This window comes from Bombina bombina, chromosome 10, assembly GCF_027579735.1.
Source record: "Bombina bombina isolate aBomBom1 chromosome 10, aBomBom1.pri, whole genome shotgun sequence".
NCBI lineage: Eukaryota > Metazoa > Chordata > Amphibia > Anura > Bombinatoridae > Bombina > Bombina bombina.
Window position 1 is genome coordinate 186802057 of NC_069508.1, and position 21594 is coordinate 186823650.

A 21594-nucleotide genomic window follows, 5' to 3' on the forward strand; every position below is an offset into this window, starting at 1 on the left:
ATTGAAGAATCTAAACTAACACCTCACTTTACCTCTTCCTATCACTAACACAGGCAAAGAGAATGACTGGAGTGGGAGGGAAGGGAGGAGCTATATATACAGCCCTGCTGTGGTGCTCTTTGCCTCCTCCTGCTGACCAGGAGGCGATATCCCACAAGGATGAAATCTGTGGACTCATCGTATCTTGTAAAAGAAAAAAATCCTATACTCAAATTCAATTTTCTTTCATTCTTCAAACAATATTCGGACACAATCAAATGCACGTCACACAAGTTTATTGCTAAAATTAATGCTCTACTTTTGAATAATAATTTAATGTTTTGATAAGAAGAAAATAAAATGCAGCTTATTTATACACAGGAATTAAATGCTGGAAAAGCCAGCACTTGTAGAGAACTACTACACATTGCAGGCCTCTGCCATGGAAGGGTTAACAAGAAAATAGGCATTTTGCCTATAAAGTTTGAAATGCAGCATTAGTATAAAATAGCCTTCACCCTCGTATCCCGGGATCGCATTCTATCCGCACAATTAATGGAATGCAACCTATGCACAGCATAAGGAAACATTTAAACAGTTTAGACAACTCTAAAAGGGACAATATTCTCAACAATTTTCTGTCATCCATAGGAAAGCAAAGCATTTAAAATAATTTTTTGTTTTAGCCTGGAAAAAAAAAAAATATATGTTAAAACTGTAATTTAACGATAAAAAGTTTATTGTATTCAAAACTGCTGCAGGAAAATCCTTTCAAATGGGCTTGACACTCTCATCCCCAACTGAGATGTTGATTTCTGCTGATGCATCTTCACATAGCTTTTATTTTGACATTTTCAGTATAGGTAGTAGCAGGCATTTCAAAATAAAGGTAGAAGGTAAATTAGCTATCTGTAAACTATATATATATATATATATATATATATATATATATATATATATATATATATATATATATATATATATATGACACACACACTGTGCAGTGAGCAATCAACCAATGAACATTAACTAGAAGTACCCATCAGCTAATGTGAATTAGCAGGAAATATACAATGGACACAGCATTATTAATTTATTCACTTTAAAGTGACAGCAAAGACAAAATTAAGCTTTAATGATTGATATAGAGCATGCATTTTTTTTTTAACAATTTTCTAATTTATACAGGGTTATCAAGTTTGCTTTGTACTCATGGAATCCTTTGTTAAAGAGTAAAACTAGGTAGTCAGATAGGAGCTCAGGGGCGTGCACATGTCTATAGCGGTCTAGGGCAGCAGTGTCTGCAACTATGTATTAACGTTAGCTATAAACAATGACGCAAACACTGTAACCAGATGGCTAAAGATGTGTGCACGCTCTCAAGCTCACTTAGGATTATTCTTTAACAAAATATAACAAGAGAACTAAGCAAAATTGATAATAGAAGTAAACTGGAAAATTGTTTGAAATTCCAAGCTCTATTCAATTAATTTAAGTTTAATTTTGACTTTACTGTCTCTTTAAATAACTTTTTTAAGCAAAAAATGTTTTTTAGATTATACTTTTTCATATAGATGACAGACATTTGTGAGTACAGTGTTCCTTTAAGCATTCTACCTAGATGCCACAGAGGGTTATAACACACTCTGTATTGCCATTCCCTGGCAAAGAAGCAGTCAAATCACTATCACCAATATTTAAATGTATTCTATATAAAATACATAATTTAAATGGATACCAAACCCAATTTTTTTCTTTCATGATTCAGATAGAGCATGCGATTGTAAGCAACTTTCTAATTTACTCCTATTATCAAATTTTTCTTTGTTCTCTTGGTATCTTTATTTGAAAAAGCAGGATTGTATGCTTAGGAGCCTGCCCATTTTTGGTTCAGCACCCTGGGGTAAAGCTTGCTGATTGGTGGCACCATTTAGTAAGTGCTTCTCAGGCATTGAATCAAAAATCGTCTGGCTCCTAAACTTACATTCCTGTACCAAGAGAACGAAGAAAAATGAATAGGAGTAAAAAAATGAGGGTTTCATATCCCCTTAATCACTGCTGCTGTTTCTTACTTCACAGACATAATAAGCAGAGTTCTATAACAATCTCTTATCTTCCCAGTTCTGACCATTTTTTTCCCCCCTTTTAATTTATTTCTTAAATACTGTATGTTACAGATTGCTCATTATGTGATTGGCAGAACAAGCTTATGCTAAATCCCAGAAAACAAATCCAGTTGAGGATCAGGGAATACATTTACAATTCAGTTGTGTTATAGAGTTTCTTCGTTTCATTTTGTAACACGCTATAGTTTCAGGAGTGTTTTACCAAATCATTTTTTGTCCTTGAGTTATGACCCCTTGGTATTGATTTGACGGCAAAGAGCCTTCTGCAAACTTTAAAAAACAAACAAAACAAAAACACATGATTGTTGCAACTCCATATTTCTAATCGAACCATTGCGGTTAGGGATGTTGTGTCGCTTGCTCATTTAAAACTCAGGACAGACGATTAGCTTTAGAGATGAGAGGTAGACAATAAACAAAGCATAACACAAAAGCTTGGCGTTAACCGTTCCATTGTAACATTGTTACCCAATTGTATACGGCAACAGATTCCTCTAACCCTTTAGCTGCAGCACATTTCTATGACGTGTTTGATCTCGCTCTGGCAATTTTTTTATTTTTTTTAAACAAAGCATCAATTTAAGCCTTTAATATTTGTTTCAGCTATAGTAACCAGCCCATGACAAGCCCTGCAAGAGAACGATTTAAATATCAAAATGAGTGCTGTGTTCCAATGCAAAATTAAGGTCAAAGAGGGGAAAAGGGAAGAACATTTCAGAAGATTCACATGGCTGAAGAGATTGATATGGAGTAAACCAATATTAAGGTCACTCTGCGTCTTCTTAAATTTGTCTCATTCTGATGGGGGGGGGAAGAGTATGTGACCAGGATGGGAGGATCTGTACAAATACAAAAAATAGGGAGCCTGAGTGCAAGAACCGGTAACACTGTCTGAAAGAAATCTGCTTGCATGGTTATCAACATGTCCTCAGATTCGCCATCATTCTGTCCGCCACAAGCACAGCAGGAAATGGTTGTAGAGAAACGGATTTTTATTCAGGTAGGCAGAAATCAGTTTATTTTCCCTTTACTGCCATACCCTTTTTTATCAAAGAAATAAGTTAAAGCCACCAGACCCCAGTGGCAAAGTTTCCATTGCCCACAAAATATGAACATTTTGGCCAGTTTTCTGCTGCAAGATGTCAGCGTATGTCCCCTTCGCTTTCAGCATCGCAGACACAGGAGTGCCCGGCGCAAGCTCACTCCATGATGGTGTGGTACAGATCTGGCTCAATATAATCTTCTCTGTATCGGGAGTTTATAACTCTTTGTCTCTTCACTTCTCGTTTCACTTCTTTTTCTGTGAATATTTCCGTAAAGCGCATGTCGGATGCCACTGACTGCACAAGAAGAAACAAATCAGTTAAACAATTGTACAATTTGCATCAAATAATTTGGCATAAAAAAATGCCAGTCCTATGTTATGGACAATCCTGTCTTATAGCAAGTAATTCCTAAATGAATAAATCACTAACTCTATGTAGGCAATTTGTTATATTTACAGTTTATAGCTTGTGATGCAAAGGCCCATACCTAATGTAAACTGGGGTTTTGATGTTAATGGTAAACAGCGTGTCTCAAATAACAGTAGGGGAAAAATTATGTGAAAATAATCAGTAAAATGTTTAATAAGATCACCCCTCAGAAATCAAACAGGTGAAATTCTACTGATGTTTGCATTTCCAGTTCAACCAATAATTGAATGCAGTGTAATCTGCCCAGGTAAAATACAGAAAATGTGCACAATAATGCCCCTGTAATGCATTCAATAATACAATAAGGTTGCTAACCACATTCATTTTGGGAAATATTACCTAGAGGGCTTTACAGTACACAGCACTTGCACTTAAGAGATTTAAAAAGTAAAAGGTAAATTTTGACAAATTAGTGCCCGGATTTTAATAATCCTATTAAAAACAAGGGCACTTTAATTAATCAAAATTGACATTTCAAGAGTTTTCTTTAAAAACGTACCTTTTAATCCTGAGAGAAGCTGCAGCGCTTCCTCCGACCGTCGCAAGTCCTCTTTGCGGGTCCAAAATGACGAAACCGGCTTCATCCAATCACGGCATTCCCTCAGGTTATGATCCCCCCTGGGGGGAACGTCATGATTGGAGGAAGCCGGATTCATCATTTCTAACGTAAGAAGAGGCTTCCGATGCCCGGGGGAATCGATGGAGCAGTTTTCAGGATTAAAAGGTACGTTTTTGAAGAAAACGCTTGAAACGTCAATTTTGATGAATTAAAGTGCCCTTGTTTTTAATAGGATTATTAAAAACCGGGCACTAATTCATCAAAATTGACCTTCACTTTAAAGAGACAGTGCTGTAAAATTGTTTTTTGTTTTCCTTAATGTGTTTCCAGTGATCTGTTATACTAACTGAAGTGTATAACATGTATGAGAAAATAGATGTTTAGGAACACATTAAAAGGGGAGAAAATGTTACACAGTGTCTCTAACTTCAAGCAATACTATAGCGAAACCTTATGTTCAAACTCTTACACACCTTTACAGACTACAGCAATTAGTGCTAATTGTTACCTACCAGGCGAGTTTTTACTTTCTTTGGTAGCTCTTCATCAAGCGTGTACACATCATCGCGTTTAGCCACCAGCTGCGATCCATCCTCAAACTCCACCTAAAGACAAGCAAGCCCATATGGTCAGGGACAGTGTCTGATAAACTTATTATAAAAGTACAGTAACTGAATGGCTCACAGGCTGTGTTCTGCTTGCTATCTGCAAAGCTTTCAGTCTCTGAGCTGCATGTGTTTAACCCACACCAAGGTACAGTTATCTAGGGTCAGTAGAGCAAAAAGTACCCGATACACACACGTCTTGCAGTACTTGCCTATTATACTGCAAGACACACACATATAATATATATATAATGCTCAAATAGCAAAGTATTGCAGTATGCAAAGATACCTTTTTTATTGGACTAACAATATTTCAAAGACAAGCTTTCAAAGGTTTTCCTCCCTTCTTCAGGTCTGAAGCAATACTGATCAATCTGAGAGACAATATATATATATATATATATATATATATATATATATATATATATATATATATATATATATATATATATATATATATATATATATATATATATATATATATATATATATATATATATATAATATATTCCGTATTGTCCCGAGTATAGGCCGCACTTTTTTCCACTAATTTAATGCTTTACATTAGGGGTGCGGCCTATAATCGGCTGCAGCCTATAATCGGGTCTTTGATCATTTTTTTGGCTTCCTATTGGGGCAGCTCAGCCGGGAAAGGTCTTCACACATTGGCTCCTAAATCCTGACTGCACGTGTGATCGGCACGTGTAGTCAGCGACAGTGAGGTAATCTGCAGCGCGGCGGTGAGTCACAGAGAGCGGCGCCGGCTAGTGCTGTTTCCGACTGTTAAGGGAATGCTGGTGAAAATACTGTAGTTGCTGGGTGACCCTACTCCCTGAAGTGCAATGTAACGGTAATGTACCAGTATTATGTATCATGTAGCATCTAGCACATAAGTGTGGGCAGTAACCAGGGGACATCCACTTGTGATTAGACCACCTTATTGGTAAAGCAGTTACATAGCTATAGCATATTTATTTACTCCACTGTTGTTAACACTAGCATTGTCCCAGCCTCTTTACTGCTATTAACCCAACATTTTCCACCTGCAAAAAAAATATCTGACCCATTCCACCTTTACTCCTTTAACCTCAGTTGCAAGCTCTACTTCTTGTTTAACTCACTAAATCTAAACACCCATGCAAAACCTCTTTCTAAACAAATCCCCATTGCTTAACCTCTACAGATTCCCCATAATAAAAACCACAAAAAAAGCAAGCTCCCCCTCCCCTAAGCTTTCCTCATCTGTATCCCAGCTTTTCTGCAATGCCCTTAGATAATTACAAAAAATTGCCTTGTTCACTTAGTATTCTTCGTTGAAAAAAGCTAAACCTAGATAGGCTCATATGCTAGTTTAATGACGCAAAAAATACATTTTCTTTAAAATAGCACCAAACTTTAAGGGTGCGGCTTATAACCGGGTGCGCCTATACGGTATATGTATTGCTTCAGACCTGAGGAAGGGAGGAAAACTCTTGAAAAGAAAATTTATGCTTACCTGATAAATGTATTTCTTTTTTGACACGATGAATCCACGGATCATCTTAATTACTAATGGGATATTCACCACCTGGTCAGCAGGAGGCGGCAAAGAGCACCACAGCAAAGCTGTTAAATAGCTCCTCCCTTCCCTCCTACTCTAGTCATTCGACCAAAGTTAAGGAAAGAAAGGAAAAACCAAGGTGCAGGTGTCCGAAGTTTACAATAACCAACACCCTGTCTTATAAGAACAAGGCGGGCCGTGGACTCATCGTGTCAAAAAAACAAATAAATTTATCAGGTAAAGCATAAATTTTCTTTTCTTTTTAATGACACGATGAGTCCACGGATCATCTTAATTACTAATGGGATTCAATACCCAAGCTAGAGTACACAGATGATACGGGAGGGACAAGACAAGGAACCTAAACGGAAGGCACCACCTGAGGCCACTTTCTCCCAAAAGTGTCCTCAGCCGAGGCAAAAGTGTCAAATTTGTAGAATTTTGAAAAAGTGTCAAGAGAAGACCAAGTTGCAGCCTTGCAAATCTGTTCCACCGAAGCTTCCTTTTTTGAATGCCCATGAGGAAGCAACAGCCCTCGTGGAATCAGCCGTAACTCTCAGGAGGCTACTGTTCAGCAGTCTCATATGCAAAACGTATGATACTCTTCAGCCAAAAAGAAAGAAGTTGCCGTAGCTTTCTGTCCCCTACTCCTTCCTGAGAAAACCACAAAGAAGACAATTGATGAAAGTCCTTAGTCGCCTGTAGGTAAAATTTTAAAGCACGGACCCCGTCCAAATTGTGCAGAAGATGTTCCTTCTGAGAAGAAGGATTAGGACACAAAGAAGGAACAACAATCTCCTGATTAATGTTCCGATCAGAAACAACCTTAGGAAGAAATGCTAATTTAGTACGTAAAACTACCTTATCTGAATGGAAAATAAGAGGAGACTCATATTGTAATGCCGAAAGCTCTGACACTCTCCGAGCAGAATAAATAGCAACAAGAAATAAAACTTTCCAAGATAACAACTTAATATCTAAGGAATGCATGGGCTCAAACGGAGCCCCTTGAAGAACTTTTAGAACTAAATTAAGACTCCATCGAGGAGTAACTGGTTTGAATACAGGCCTGACAAAATTATTGTACATCTGGGACATACGCCAGACGTTTTGTAACAAAATAGATAAAGCCAAGATTTGACCCTTTAGAGAACTTGTTGATAATCCTTTCTCCAAACCCTCTTGGAGAAAGGATAAAATTCTAGGAATCCTAACTCTACTCCATGAGTAGCCCATGGACTCACACCAATAGAGATATTTACGCCAAATCTTATAGTAAATCTTTCTAGTTACAGGCTTACGCGCCTGAATCATAGTCTTAATGACCGATTCAGAAAACCCCCGCTTGGATAAAATTAAGCGTTCAATCTCCAAGCAGTCAGCTTCAGAGAAACTAAATTTGGGTGAAGGAAGGGCCCCTGAATTAGAAGGTCCTTTCTCAACGGAAGTCTCCAAGGTGGCAGAGAGGACATGTCCACCAGATCTGCATACCAAATCCTGTGAGGCCAGGCTGGTGCAATGAGGATCACTGATGCCCTCTCCTGCTTGGATCATCATCAGTTTCTAAGGTTTGCCTTTCTGGAAAAGCATTATCAGTTTGTGGCCCTTCCCTTTGGGTTGGCCACAGCTCCAAGAATCTTCACAAAAGGTGCTAGGGTCCCTTCTAGCGGTCCTCAGGACGCGAGGCATAGCAGTGACGCCCTATCTGGACGATATTTTGGTTCAGGCGTCAACTTATCATCTGACCAAATCTCACACTGACATTGTGCTGTCCTTTCTAAGAACTCACGGTTGGAAAGTGAATATAGAAAAGAGTTCACTTGTTCTATAAACGAGAGTTCCATTCTTAGGAACTCTGATAGACTCGGTAGACATAAAAATATTCCTGACGGAGGTCAGAAAATCAAAGATTCTAAATACTTGCCGAGCTCTTCAGTCCATTCCTCGGCCATCAGTGGCGCAGTGTATGGAGGTCATTGGATTAATGGTAGCAGCGATGGACATCGTCCCGTTTGCTCGCTTTCATCTCTGAGCATGCATAGTTGCAGTGGTCTGACAGTGGAATGGGGATTATGCGAATTTATCTCCTCAGAAAAATCTGGATCAAGAGACCAGAGACTCTTCTTTGGTGGTGGTCACAGGATCATCTGTCTCAGGGAATGTGCTTCCGCAGGCCAGCATGGGTAATCGTGACAACGTACGCCAGCCTCTTGGGCTGGGGTGCAGTCTGGAATTCCCTGAAGGCTCAGGGAACCTGGACTCCAACAGAGTCTCAGTTGCCAATCAATATTCTGGAACGGAGAGCAATTTTCAATGCACTTCAGGCGTGGCCTCAGCTGGCTCTGACCAAGTTCATAAGATTCCAGTTGGACAATGTCACAACTGTAGCATATATCAATCATCAAGGGGGAACAAGAAGTTCTCTTGCAATGATAGAGGTATCAAAGATAATCCGATGGGCAGAGATTCACTCTTGCCATCTTTCAGCAATCTACATCCCAGGAGTAGAGAACTGGGAGGCGGATTTTATAAGTCGTCAGACTTTTCATCCGGGGGAGTGGGAACTCAATTCGCAGGTATTTGCATCATTGATTCATCAATGGGGCAAACCGGAATTGGATCTGATGGGATCTCGACAGAATGCCAAACTTCCTCGCTGCGGGTCCAGGTCAAGGGATCCCCAGGCTCTACTGATAGATGCGCTAGCAGTACCTTGGTCGTTCAACCTGGCTTATGTGTTTCCACCTTTTGCTCTCCTGCCTCGTGTGATTGCAAGAATCAAACAGGAGAGAGCTTCAGTAATTCTAATAGCGCCTGCGTGGCCATGCAGGACTTGGTATGCGGATCTGGTTGACATGTCTTGTCTGCCACCGCAGAGATTACCATTGAGACAGGACCTTCTCATTCAAGGTCCGTTCCAACATCCAAATCTAAATTCTCTGCAGCTGACTGCCTGGAGATTGAACACTTGATTTTATCTAAGCGGGAATTCTCTGAGTCGGTCATTGATTCAGGCTCGCAAGCCTATCACTAGAAAGATTTACCATAAAATATGGCGTAAATATCTTTATTGGTGTGAATCCAAGGGTTACTCATGGAGTAAGATTAGGATTCCTAGGATCTTGTCCTTTCTCCAAGAAGGATTGGAAAAAGGATTATCTGCTAGTTCTCTAAAAGGACAAATTTCTGCTTTGTCAATTTTATTACACAAGCATCTGGCGGATGTCCCAGACGTTCAATCTTTTTGTCAGGCTTTAATCAGAATCAAGCCTGTGTTTAAATCTGTTGCTCCACCATGGAGTCTGAATTTAGTTCTTAAGGCTCTTCAAGGGATTCCGTTTGAACCCATGCATTCCATACATATTAAACTGTTATCTTGGAAGGTTTTATTTTTAGTTGCTATCTCTTCTGCTCGAAGAGTTTCTGAGCTTTCTGCTTTACAATGTGATTCGCCTTATCTTATATTCCATTCTGATAAGGTGGTTTTACGTACTAAACCTGGATTCCTTCCTAAGGATGTTTCAGATAAGAATATTAATCAGGAAATTGTTGTTCCTTCCTTGTGTCCTAATCCTTCTTCTAAGAAGGAATGTCTATTACATAACTTGGATGTGGTCCGTGCTTTAAAGTTTTACTTAAAAGCGACCAAGGATTTCAGACAAACATCCTCTCTTTTTGTTGTTTATTCTGGAAGACGTAGGGGTCAAAAAGCTATGGCTACCTCTCTCTCTTTTTGGCTGAAAAGCATCATCCGCCTGGCATATGAGACTGCTGGACAGCAGCCTCCTGAAAAAATTACGGCTCATTCTATTAGAGCTGTGGTTTCCTCATGGGCTTTCAAGAACTATGCTTCTGTTGAACAGATTTGTAATGCTGCGACTTGGTCCTCCCTTCATACTTTTTCCAAATTTGATACTTTTGCTTCTTCTGAGGCTATTTTTGGGAGAAAGGTTCTTCAAGCAGTGGTGCCTTCCGTTTAGGTTCCTGTCTTGTCCCTCCCTTTCATCCGTGTCCTAAAGCTTTGGTATTGGTATCCCACAAGTAAGGATGAAACCCGTGGACTCGGCATATCTTTTACGATATGCCGAGTCCACGGCCCACCCTGTCATTTTAAGACAGGATTTATTTTATTTTTTCAAAACCTTAGTCACCTCTGCACCTTTTAGCTTTTCCTTTCTCCTCCTATACCTGCGGTCAAATGACTGGGGGGAGGAGTTAGGGGAGGAGCTAACAGCTCTGCTGTGGTGCTCTTTGCCACTTCCTGTTAGCAGGAGGATAACATCCCACAAGTAAGGATGAAACCCGTGGACTCGGCATATCGTAAAAGAAATCAATTTATCAGGTAAGCATAAATTTCCTTTTTCATACTGGCAGACTGTCTGCCAGAACCTAAGATGGGGGTTACCAGTGAGGGGTGGGGGAGGGAAGAGAGCTGTTTGGGAGGGATCAGGGGGTGGAAAGTGTCAGGTGGAAGGCTAATCTCTACACTAAAGCTAAAAAATTAACCTTTTAATAGAAGTGTGGTGTGCAGCTGCAATTGGTGGCCTTCTAATTACCAAAAAGCAATGGCAGTCATGTATGTCTGCTATTTCCGAATAAAGGGGATCCCAGAGAAACTTTTACAAACATTTGTGCCATAATTGCACAAGCAGTATGTAAATAATTTCAGTGAGAAACCCAAAGTTTGTGAAAAAAGTACTTTTTTTTTTTTTTACTGCATTTGGCAGTGAAATGGTGGCATGAAATATACCAAAATAGGCCTTGCTCAACACCTTGAGTTGTCCACACACACATATATATATTTTTTATTATAATATATATCTATCTACACACACACATCTCAGGTAAATCAAGGCTCTATTTCTTTTTAAATGGTGTGATAGCAAAAATACTAAATATTCTCTGGTATTTTGGGCAACATTTTGTCCCTTTAACTACTTTTTTTTTTTTTAACCAGCCATAAATCTTACAAAATAATTAAATGCATTGAAAATTGAATGTATTGATTACTACATCTTACTCTTAGATCATCCTATGCACAGGCTACTGCATTCAGTAGAATCTAGGGACTACTGGGAACATTTTTCCTTTTTAATATATACCCGGGCTTTATTTTGCAGACATAGTTTGTTTAAGTTAAGTCAGCTATGAAATAACATAATTTATGTAAGAACTTACCTAATAAATTCATTTATTTCATATTAGCAAGAGTCCATGAGCTAGTGACGTATGGGATATACATTCCTACCAGGAAGGACAAAGTTTCCCAAACCTCAAAATGCCTATAAATACACCCCTCACCACACCCACAATTCAGTTTAATGAATAGCCAAGTAGTGGGGTGATAAAGAAAAGAGTAAAAAGCATCAAAGGAATTTGGAAATAATTGTGCTTTATACAAAAAAATCATAAGCTCCATAAAAAAGGGGTGGGCCTCATGGACTCTTGCCAATATGAAAGAAATTAATTTATCAGGTAAGTTCTTACATAAATTATGTTTTCTTTCATGTAAATGGCAAGAGTCCAAGAGCTAGTGACGTATGGGATAGCAATACCCAAGATGTGGAACTCCACGCAAGAGTCACTAGAGAGGGAGGGATAAAATAAAAAAAATCAATTTTCCGCTGAAGAAAATTAATACACAACCCAAAATATAAGTTTATTCTCATAAATGCAAGGAAAAAACTTAAATCAAAAGCAGAAGAATCAAACTGAAACAGCTGCCTGAAGAACTTTTCTACCAAAAGCTGCTTCCGAAGAAGCAAATACATCAAAACGGTAGAATTTAGTAAATGTATGCAAAGAAGACCAAGTTGCCGCTTTGCAAATCTGATCAACAGAAGCTTCATTCTTAAAAGCCCAAGAAGTGGAAACTGATCTAATAGAATGAGCTGTAATTCTCTGTGGCGGGGCTTTACCCGACTCCAAATAAGCTTGATGAATCAAAAAGCTTTAACCATGATGCCAAAGAAACGGCAGAAGCCTTCTGACCTTTCCTGGAACCAGAAAATATAACAAATAGACTAGAAGTCTTCCTGAAATCTTTAGTAGCTTCAACATAATATTTCAGAGCTCTCACCACATCCAAAGAATGTAAAGATCTCTACAAAGAATTCTTAGGATTAGGACACAAAGAAGGGACAACAATTTCTCTATTAAATGTTGTTAGAATTCACCACCATAGATAAGAATTTAAATGAAGTCCACAAAACTGCCTTATCCTGATGAAAAATCAGAAAAGGAGATTCACAAGAGAGAGCAGATAATTCAGAAACTCTCCTAGCAGAAGAAATGGCCAAAAGGAACAACACTTTCCAAGAAAGTAGTTTAATGTCCAAAGAATAAATAGGTTCAAATGGAGGAGCCTGTAAAGCCTTCAAAAACAAATTAAGACTCCAAGGAGGAGAGATTGATTTAATGACAGGCTTGATACGAACCAAAGCCTGTACAAAACAGTGAATATCAGGAAGTTTAGCAATTTTTCTGTGGAATAAAACAGAAAGAGCAGAGATTTGTCCTTTCAAGGAACTTGCAGACAAACCTTTATCCAACCCATCCTGAACAAACTGTAAAATTCTAGGAATTCTAAAAGAATGCCAGGAGAATTTATGAGAACACCATGAAATGTAAGTCTTCCAAACTCGATAATAAATCTTTCTAGAAACAGATTTACGAGCCTGTAACATAGTATTAATCACTGAATCAGAGAAACCTCTATGACTAAGCACTAGGCGTTCAATTTCCATACCTTCAAATTTAATGATTTGAGATCCTGATGGAAAAACGGACCTTGAGACAGAAGGTCCAGTCTTAATGGAAGTGGCCAAGGTTGGCAACTGGACATCCGAACAAGATCCGCATTTCAAAACCTGTGAGGCCATGCTGGAGCCACCAGAAACACAAACGATTGTTCCAGATCACTCTTGGAAGAAGAACTAGAGACGGGAAAATATAAGCAGGATGATAACACCAAGGAAGTGTCAACGCATCCACTGCTTCTGCCTGAGGATCCCTGGACCTGGACAGGTACCTGGGAAGTTTCTTGTTTAGATGAGATGCCATCTGATCTATTTCTGGAAGACCTCACATCTGAACAATTCGAGAAAACACATCTGGGTGGAGAGACCACTCTCCCGGATGTAAAGTCTGACGACTGAGATAATCCACTTCCCAATTGTCTATACCTGGGATATGAACCGCAGAAATTAGACAGGAGCTGGATTCCGCCCAAACAAGCATCCAAGATACTTCTTTCATAGCTTGAGGACTGTGAGTCCCACCCTGATGATTGACATATGCCACAGTTGTGATATTGTCTGTCTGAAAACAAATGAACGGTTCTCTCTTCAATAGAGGCCATAACTGAAGAGCCCTGAGAATCGCACTGAGTTCCAAAATATTTATTGGTAATCTCGCCTCTTGAGATTTCCAAACCCCCTGTTCTGTCAGAGATCCCTAGACAGCTCCCCAACCTGAAAGACTTGCATCTGTTGTGATCACAGTCCAGGTAGGCCCTTAGAACAATACGATGGTGATCTAACCACCAAGTCAGAGATAGTCTAACATTGGGATTTAAGGATATTAATGGTGATATCCTTGTTTAATCCCTGCACCATTGGTTCAGCATACAAAGCTGGAGAGGTCTCATATGAAAACGAGCAAAGGGGACAGCGTCCGATGCTGCAGTCATGAGATCTAAAACTGAATTGTGGGTGTGGTGAGGGGTGTATTTATAGGCATTTTGAGGTTTGGGAAACTTTGCCCCTCTTGGTAGGATTGTAGATCACATACGTCACTAGCTCATGGACTCTTGCTAATGACATGAACGAAAATTACATTTTCTTTGAGAAAAAAATTTGAATCCTGGTTCTATATGGTCCTTTGTAATTATTGTTACAGATATTAATATGCAGATTATGTTTCTAAACAAACAGGCAACTGCCAGATTAAACTACAAGTACCTGTGTGTCCTTTGCTTACCTGGTACATCTGAATGGTATGAGAAGCAACAAATTTTGCTCCATAAACGAGACCATCTGTCCAACGAACTTGCACAACGTCTCCCGCAGGTGGTGGGCCGAGATTAAGGCAGTCACGGCTCTGTCAAAAAAAAAAAAAAAAAATCAGACATTGATAACAAGGGGAAAAAAAAAAACAAAAAAAAAACTTTGCTGTGCAACTAAAAATGAAGCAATTCGGCAATCTACACGAGATGGCAAAACCGTACTAAGGCTGTAAGAAATTAACAGAACATAAGCAAACACTGCTCCTAGGGTGGTAACGGGCCATAGAACAAGCTATTACACTATTGTTCGTTCCCTGCTTTTCTCTTTTTGAGCAAACACAGGTTTATGGCAAAAACACTTCTAAATTAAATTTAAACACTTAACAGTACACTTCCAGTTCTAGTTTTATGACCCTTTAAAGTGATCTGAAATCTAGACAAAAATTAAATAGGGTAAAACTATCCCTCTTGGTTTGTGTTTCAAGTCTATTAATAGGTGCCAAGAAGATCTAATCATATCCCCCCCTTACCACAATATCTTCCGGATACAGATTATCACTGAAGGACCCATCATCAAAATTGACTTCGTAGAATGTTTCCTTGGTCATCTTGACAACCTCGCACTGATAGTAGCGGCCGTTCTTGTGTTTGCTAATCACCGCCTGTCCCAGCTTGATGTCCTTGTCAGAATCCTTGCCCTGCTGGCCGTGAAATGATTAATAACACAACTTTACAACTACACCTATTGTGTAAGTAAATCTCTGTCATTTAAATCTAGTTCCAAAAGCTCAAAACAAAAAATGCTTTAACTTTGATATTTTAGAAAAATGTATAAAATATATATATATATATATATATATATATATAAATAACACAATATTAACCCATTACGAAAATGGTTTGTGTGCATGTGAAAGACCAAATCCTTTCTTTGACCAATGGTGCACTGTTAATGTCACAGCCTCCATGGACGACTTTGGCACAGAGGGGGCAATACATAAATAGACTGAGAACTCAATGGCTAAGAGTTTAGGTCTCCTAAAGACTGAATCATTAAGAAATGCACACACACACACACTACTCCTTAACCCCCAGGCCCTTGTGACGTATAAATATCCACCTGATCCTAATCTCAACAACAACAAAAAAAAGCAGTAAACTACATTTTAATGTGTAACATTAATGGCAATTACTGACGACTTTCTTAAAGGGACACTAAAGGTCCAAATTGAACTTTTATGATTCAGATAGACTTTCCAATTTACTTCCGTTATCAAGTTTTGCATAATCTTGTTATATGCACACTTTCTGAGATGCCAGCTCCTACACATATACATAAGCTCACAGCATTTACACATACTAGTCTGATTGGCTGATGGCTGTCACATGACACAGGGGGCACAACAAATAGAGAGAAAAAATGTCAGAAAAAAAAAAATTATGGTGTTTTATTATGCGCATGTTAATTATGCAATTCTACTCTATTTAAAGGGACATTCCGGTCAAATTTTAAATACACATATATGAATTACATCTTTGAATAGAAACATATTTGCAGTATAAATGTATTGGCAAAAATGCTTCTAGTAACAGTTATCACCGTTTTAGTGTTAATATTTTTCTCTGCATGTGCATGCGAAGCATAGCTAGATATTCTTAATACTGCAGCTGCTCAGAGTGCCAGTGGGGCTTTTGAAACAACTATAGCTTTTATTAGAAGAATTTCTGCTAATACATTTATATCACAAAAATGCTTCTAACCCAAACTGAAATGCAACCACGTGGATTCCAATTTTGGCTGAAATGTCCCTTTAAAGTGAAGGTAAAAAACTTTTTAAAAAAAACTATTAAAAACAGGGGCACTTTCATTCATCAAAGTTTACAAAAGCAGCCATTTTGATTAAAAACTTACCTCTTCTTTGCACAGCCAGAGCAGCTTCCCCCTCCTAGAAATCCTCTCTTCACACGTCATCAATGACTAATCCGGCTTCCTCCAATCACAGCATGGCCTCAGGCAATGACAATCCTGGGGGAAAAGCTGTGATTGGAGGAAGCAGGATTAGTCATTGCTGACGTGTGAATAGAGGATCTCTAGATGGGGGAAGCTGCTCTGGCTGTGAAAAGAAAAAAAAAAAAAAAGGTAATTATTTTAACAAAACGGCTTTGTAAACTTTGATAAATGAAAGTGCCCCCGTATTTTTAAAAAACGGGCTTTCATTCACCAAAGTTTACCTTTACTTTAATGGTCCTATAAGACAGAGCCTTACCCCATTCTGTGATGATTTGTGCCTGAAGCAAGTTATGAAGACAACAAAGGGCCAATCATCTGGCTGCATCATTACGCCTGCAGCCTGTGCGCAAGAGGCATGGAAAGAAGTTGGACAGCGCCCGTGGGAACACTGCACACAACAACCAGCGACTCTCTTCCTCCTCTTCTTGCAGAATGCACATTTCTAGGAGATAGAATGTAGATTCACCGTTAGTAAAGTACAGATTGTCAGATTTTACAAACGCAAAGACACTCCAGTTAACACTTACCAATCTGAATCTCTGCAGGGGAATTTTGCTGATATCTACTGGGCTTCGGTCTGCGATGCTCACAAATTTTGCTTCTGCAACTGCCACTGCACACATCACATGCACCCATCTAGTACACACAAACAATACATGCAAATTAAATTTAGGAATATTGAGATATAAAAAGTGAAAAGAAAAAAAAAAGAAAAAAAATGTCAATGATCTAGTTGTTGGCATATAATTGTGTGTTTAAGCCCATAAAAAGGTCAGCTTCAGGATAGCAATATCCTACTGGGAGCTAGCTAAACACATATGGTAAACGAATGACAAGAGAAATATGCATGTAGCCACCAATGACCAGCTAGGCTCCATTAGTGCCTTACCTAGGTAAGCTTTTCAACAAAATATAACCAAGAGAAAGTAAATCCTAGCATTTGTGAAACCTTAGGATTTACCAGTGGAACAAATAAACGGGACTTTCAGTCATGAAGTATAAAATACTTAATGCTGAAAGTTCCTTTATTTGTCTGTAGGGTTCGCCACGCTGAGTGTCTCAGGCAGCCCACGACAGAACGCTGTTTTGCTGTGAGGTGATCTTAGCCAATAGCGCGCTAGCTATCTGGCATGGCGCCAGCTGGTCCACACGGCTATTGGCTAAGGAGGAGGAAACGTCACTTCACAACAAAAACAAATTATGCTTACCTGATAATTTTCTTTTCTTCAGATGGAAAGAGTCCACAGCTGCAGTCATTACTTTTGGGAAATCAGAACCTGGCCACCAGGAGGAGGCAAAGACACCCCAGCCAAAGGTTTAAATACCCCTCATCCCCCAGTCATTCTGCGAGGAACAAGGAACAGTAGAAGTAATATCAGGGTGAAAATGTGCCAGAAGAATAAAAATAACAGATGCCACATAGAAAAACACAGACGGGGAGCTGTGGACTCTTTCCATCTGAAGAAAAGAAAATTATCAGGTAAGCATAATTTATGTTTTTCTTCATAAATGGAAAGAGTCCACAACTGCGTTCATTTTTTTGGGAAAACAATACCCAAGCTATAGAGGACACTGAATGCTAAAATGGGAGGGTACAAAAGGCTGTCCATTCTGAGGGCACCAGGCCTGAAACCCCTACCCAGCAAAAAAATAATATTTTATGCTTACCTGATAAATGTACTTCTTTTTTGACACTATGAGTCCACGGATCATCTTCATTACTAATGGGATATTCACCCCCTGGTCAGCAGGAGGCGGCAAAGAGCACCACAGCAAAGCTGTTAAATAGCTCCTCCCTTCCCTCCCACTCCAGTCATTCGACCGAAGTTAAGAAGAGAAAGGAAAAGCCAAGGTGCAGAGGTGTCTGAAGTTTACAATAACCCATAACCTGTCTAAAAGAACAGGTGGGCCGTGGACTCATCGTGTCAAAAAGACAAGATGAGTCCACGGATCATCTTAATTACTAATGGGATTCAATACCCAAGCTAGAGCACACAGATGATACGGGAGGGACAAGACAGGTAATCTAAACGGAAAGCACCACTGCTTGAAGAACCTTTCTCCCAAAAGCGGCCTCAGATGAAATAAAAGTATCAAATTTGAATAACTTTGAAAAGTGTGAAGAGAGAACCAAGTTACAGCCTTGCAAATCTGTTCCACAGAAGCTTCATTCGTGAATGCCCAAGAGGAAGCAACAGCCCTCGTGGAATTAGCCATAACTCTCTCTGGAGGCTGCTGTCCAGCAGTCTCATATGCAAAACATATGACACTCTTCAGTCAAAAAGAAAGAGAAGTAGCCGTAGCCTTCTGTCCCTTACGTTTTCCTGAGAAAACCACAAACAAAGAAAAGACTGACGAAAAACCTTAGTCGCCTGCAGGAGAAAACTTTAAAGCACGGACCACGTCCAAATTGTACAAAAGGAAGGAACAACAATCTCCTGAATAAAGTTCCAAAGAGAAACAACCTTAGGAAGAAATCCTAATGTAGTACATAAAAACTACCTTATCTGAACGGAAAATAAGGTAAGAAGACTCATACTGAAAAGCCGAGAGCTCTGACACTCTACAAGCAGAGTAAATAGCAACAAGAAATAAAACTTCCCAAGATAAATTAATATCGAAGGAATGCATAGGCTCATACGGAGCCCCCCTGAAGACGTTTGATTTTAGTTCTTAGACTCCATGGAGGAGTAACTGGTTTAAACACAGGCCTGATCCTGACCAAGGCCTGACAAAATGATTGTACATCCGGAACCTCCGCCAGACGTTTGTGTAACAAAATAGATAATGCCGAGATTTGACCCTTTAGGAATCTAGTCGATAAGCCTTTGTCCAAACCTTCTTGGAGAAAAGAAAATTCTAGGAATCCTAACTCTACTCCATGAGTAGCCCTTGGATTCACACCAAATAGATATTTACCTCATATCTTATGGTAAGACCTTTTAGTTACAGGCTTGCTAGCCTGAATCATGGTCACTATGACCGAGTCAGAAAAAACCCAGCTTAGACAAAATTAAGCGTTCAATCTCCAAGTAGTCAGATTCACAGAAACTAAATTTGGGTGAAAGAAGAAGGACTCTTGAATTAGAAAGTCCTTCTTCAACGGAAGTCTCCACAGTGGCAGAAATGACATATCCACCAGATCCGTATACCAAATCCCACGAGGCCAAGCAGGAGCAATGAGTTTCACTGATGTCCTCTCCTGCTTAATCCGAGCAATGACCCGAGGAAGAAGCGCAAATGGAGGAATTTGGTATGCTAGACTGAAGGTCCAAGAAACCGCCATAGCATCTAGCAGCTCCGCCTGCGAGTCCCTGGACCTTGACCCGAATCTCGGGAGCTTGACACTCTGTCGAGAAGCCAAGAGGTCTAATTCCGGCTGACCCCACCTGAGAATCAGACTGGAGAACACTTCCGAATGGACTTCCCACTCCCCCGGATGAAAGGTCTGCCTGTTCAGAAAATCAGCCTCCCAGTTGTCCAACCCTGGGATGTGGATCGTCGACAGACAACAAGAATGGTCCTCCGCCCACTGAATTATCTTGGTTACCTCTGTCATCGCTAAGGAACTCCTCGTTCCTCCCTGATGATTGATGTAATCCACTGAAGTTATGTTGTCCAACTGGAACCTGATAAACTGGACCAAGGTTAACTGATGCCAGGCCAGAAGAGCATTGAAGATCGCTCTCAGCTCCAGGATGTTTATAGGAAGAACAGACTCTGACTGAGTCCACACTCCCTGAGCCTATTAGGGAACCCTAGAAGGCTGGCGTCTTTTGTCACAATCACTCAAAATGGTCTGCGAAAGCAGGTTCCCTGGAAAAGATGATCCAGAGACAACCACCGTTGAAGAGAATCTCTTGTCTCCTGCTACAAATGTATTTGAGGAGACAAATCTGCATAATCTCCGTTCCATTACCTAAGCATATTTAACTGCAGAGGTCAGAGATGGAACCGAACAAACGGGATGATGTCCATTGCCGCTACCATCAGCCCAATTACCTCCATGTACTGAGCCACTGATGGTCTAGGAGTGGACTGAAGAGCTAGACAAGTATCGAAAATCTTTAAAGGGACAGTTTACTCAAAAATTTTCTCCCCTTTAATTTGTTCCCAATGATCCACTTTACCTGCTGGAGTGTATTAAATTGTTTACAAGTAGATCCTTTACCCTTATATTGGCATTTGAAATAGTTGATTTAGCATGTGGTATCCCCACCTATTCTGAATGTTTGTGGCCGCAGGTCCCAGCTATAAATAAGCTTTGTAAACACAGCCAGTAGAAGAAATTATACTCTCAGTAGGATATAGCAGAGATAAGGTAATAAAATGTTGATTTTCCATTGTTCTCTCCAAGTACTGGTGATTGTTTTATGGACAGACATAAGATAAAGAAGCAGGTATATGTGCACAATGTGATACAGTAATGAGATCCGATTATACCTACAAGCTCAACCCATTTTATTAGGTTATGGCTTCAAAACACAAAATCAGAGCTTTAATATTCACAAATAAACCTTAAAAAGCTAATTTTCATACATTTTTACTCCGCAGTTGGTAAAAAAAACAATTGTAAACACTTTAAGGGAAAACTATTTTACACTATACTGTCCCTTTAATTTCCTGACTTCTATCAGAAAAATCTTCATTGATAGGGAATCTATTATGGTTCCCAAGAAAGTTACCCTTGTATTTGGGACTAAGGAACTCTTATCCAAATTTACCTTCCCACCGTGAGATCGCAGGAAGGAAAACGACATTTCCGTGTGGAATCTTGCTTGTTGTAAGGTTGGCGCCTGTACTAGTAAGTTGTCCAGATAGGGCGCCACTGTAATGCCCAGAAACCGAAGCACCGCCAACAGCGATCCAATAACCTTTGAGAAAATTCTAGGAGCTGTGGCAAGACCGAAGAGAAGAGCCACAAATTGGAAGGGTTTGTCTAGAAAAGCAAACCTTGGAAACTTGTAACGATCCCTGTGAATGGGAACATGTAGATATGCATCCATTAAATCCACTGTTGTCATAAATTGACCCTCTTGGATCAAAGGGAGAATGGAACGAATAGCTTCCGTCTTGAAGGACGGTACTCTGAGAAATGTGTTCAGATTCTTGAGATCTAAAATTGGCCTGAAGGTTCCCTCCTACTTTGGGACAACTATGAATAGATTGTAATAAAATCCCAGACCCTGTTTCTGAACCGGAACAGGAACAATCACTCCCAGGTTGGAAAAGTCTCTTACGCATTGTAAGAACATCTCTCTCTTTTGTCTGGTCTGCAGACAATCTTGAAACAG

General features: G+C 39.6%; 1 protein-coding gene across 2 annotated transcripts in view; it reads right to left on the reverse strand.

Moving 5' to 3' along the window:
- Window positions 1-258: 258 nt before the first annotated feature.
- The window catches only part of KDM4A (lysine demethylase 4A), a 53762-nt gene continuing 32426 nt past the window's right edge, over window positions 259-21594 (reverse strand). Inside the window, exons 17-22 of one of the 2 annotated variants that reach the window (XM_053693594.1) lie at window positions 16828-16936; window positions 16557-16742; window positions 14820-14987; window positions 14265-14384; window positions 4652-4744; window positions 259-3445 (exon numbers count right to left, since the gene is read on the reverse strand). In XM_053693594.1, the coding sequence (XP_053549569.1) occupies window positions 3305-3445; window positions 4652-4744; window positions 14265-14384; window positions 14820-14987; window positions 16557-16742; window positions 16828-16936 (817 nt within the window). In that variant the 3' untranslated portion in view covers window positions 259-3304. Of the gene's footprint in view, window positions 3446-4651; window positions 4745-14264; window positions 14385-14819; window positions 14991-16556; window positions 16743-16827; window positions 16937-21594 lie in introns of both variants that reach the window. The other variant, XM_053693593.1, reaches the window with a different exon arrangement.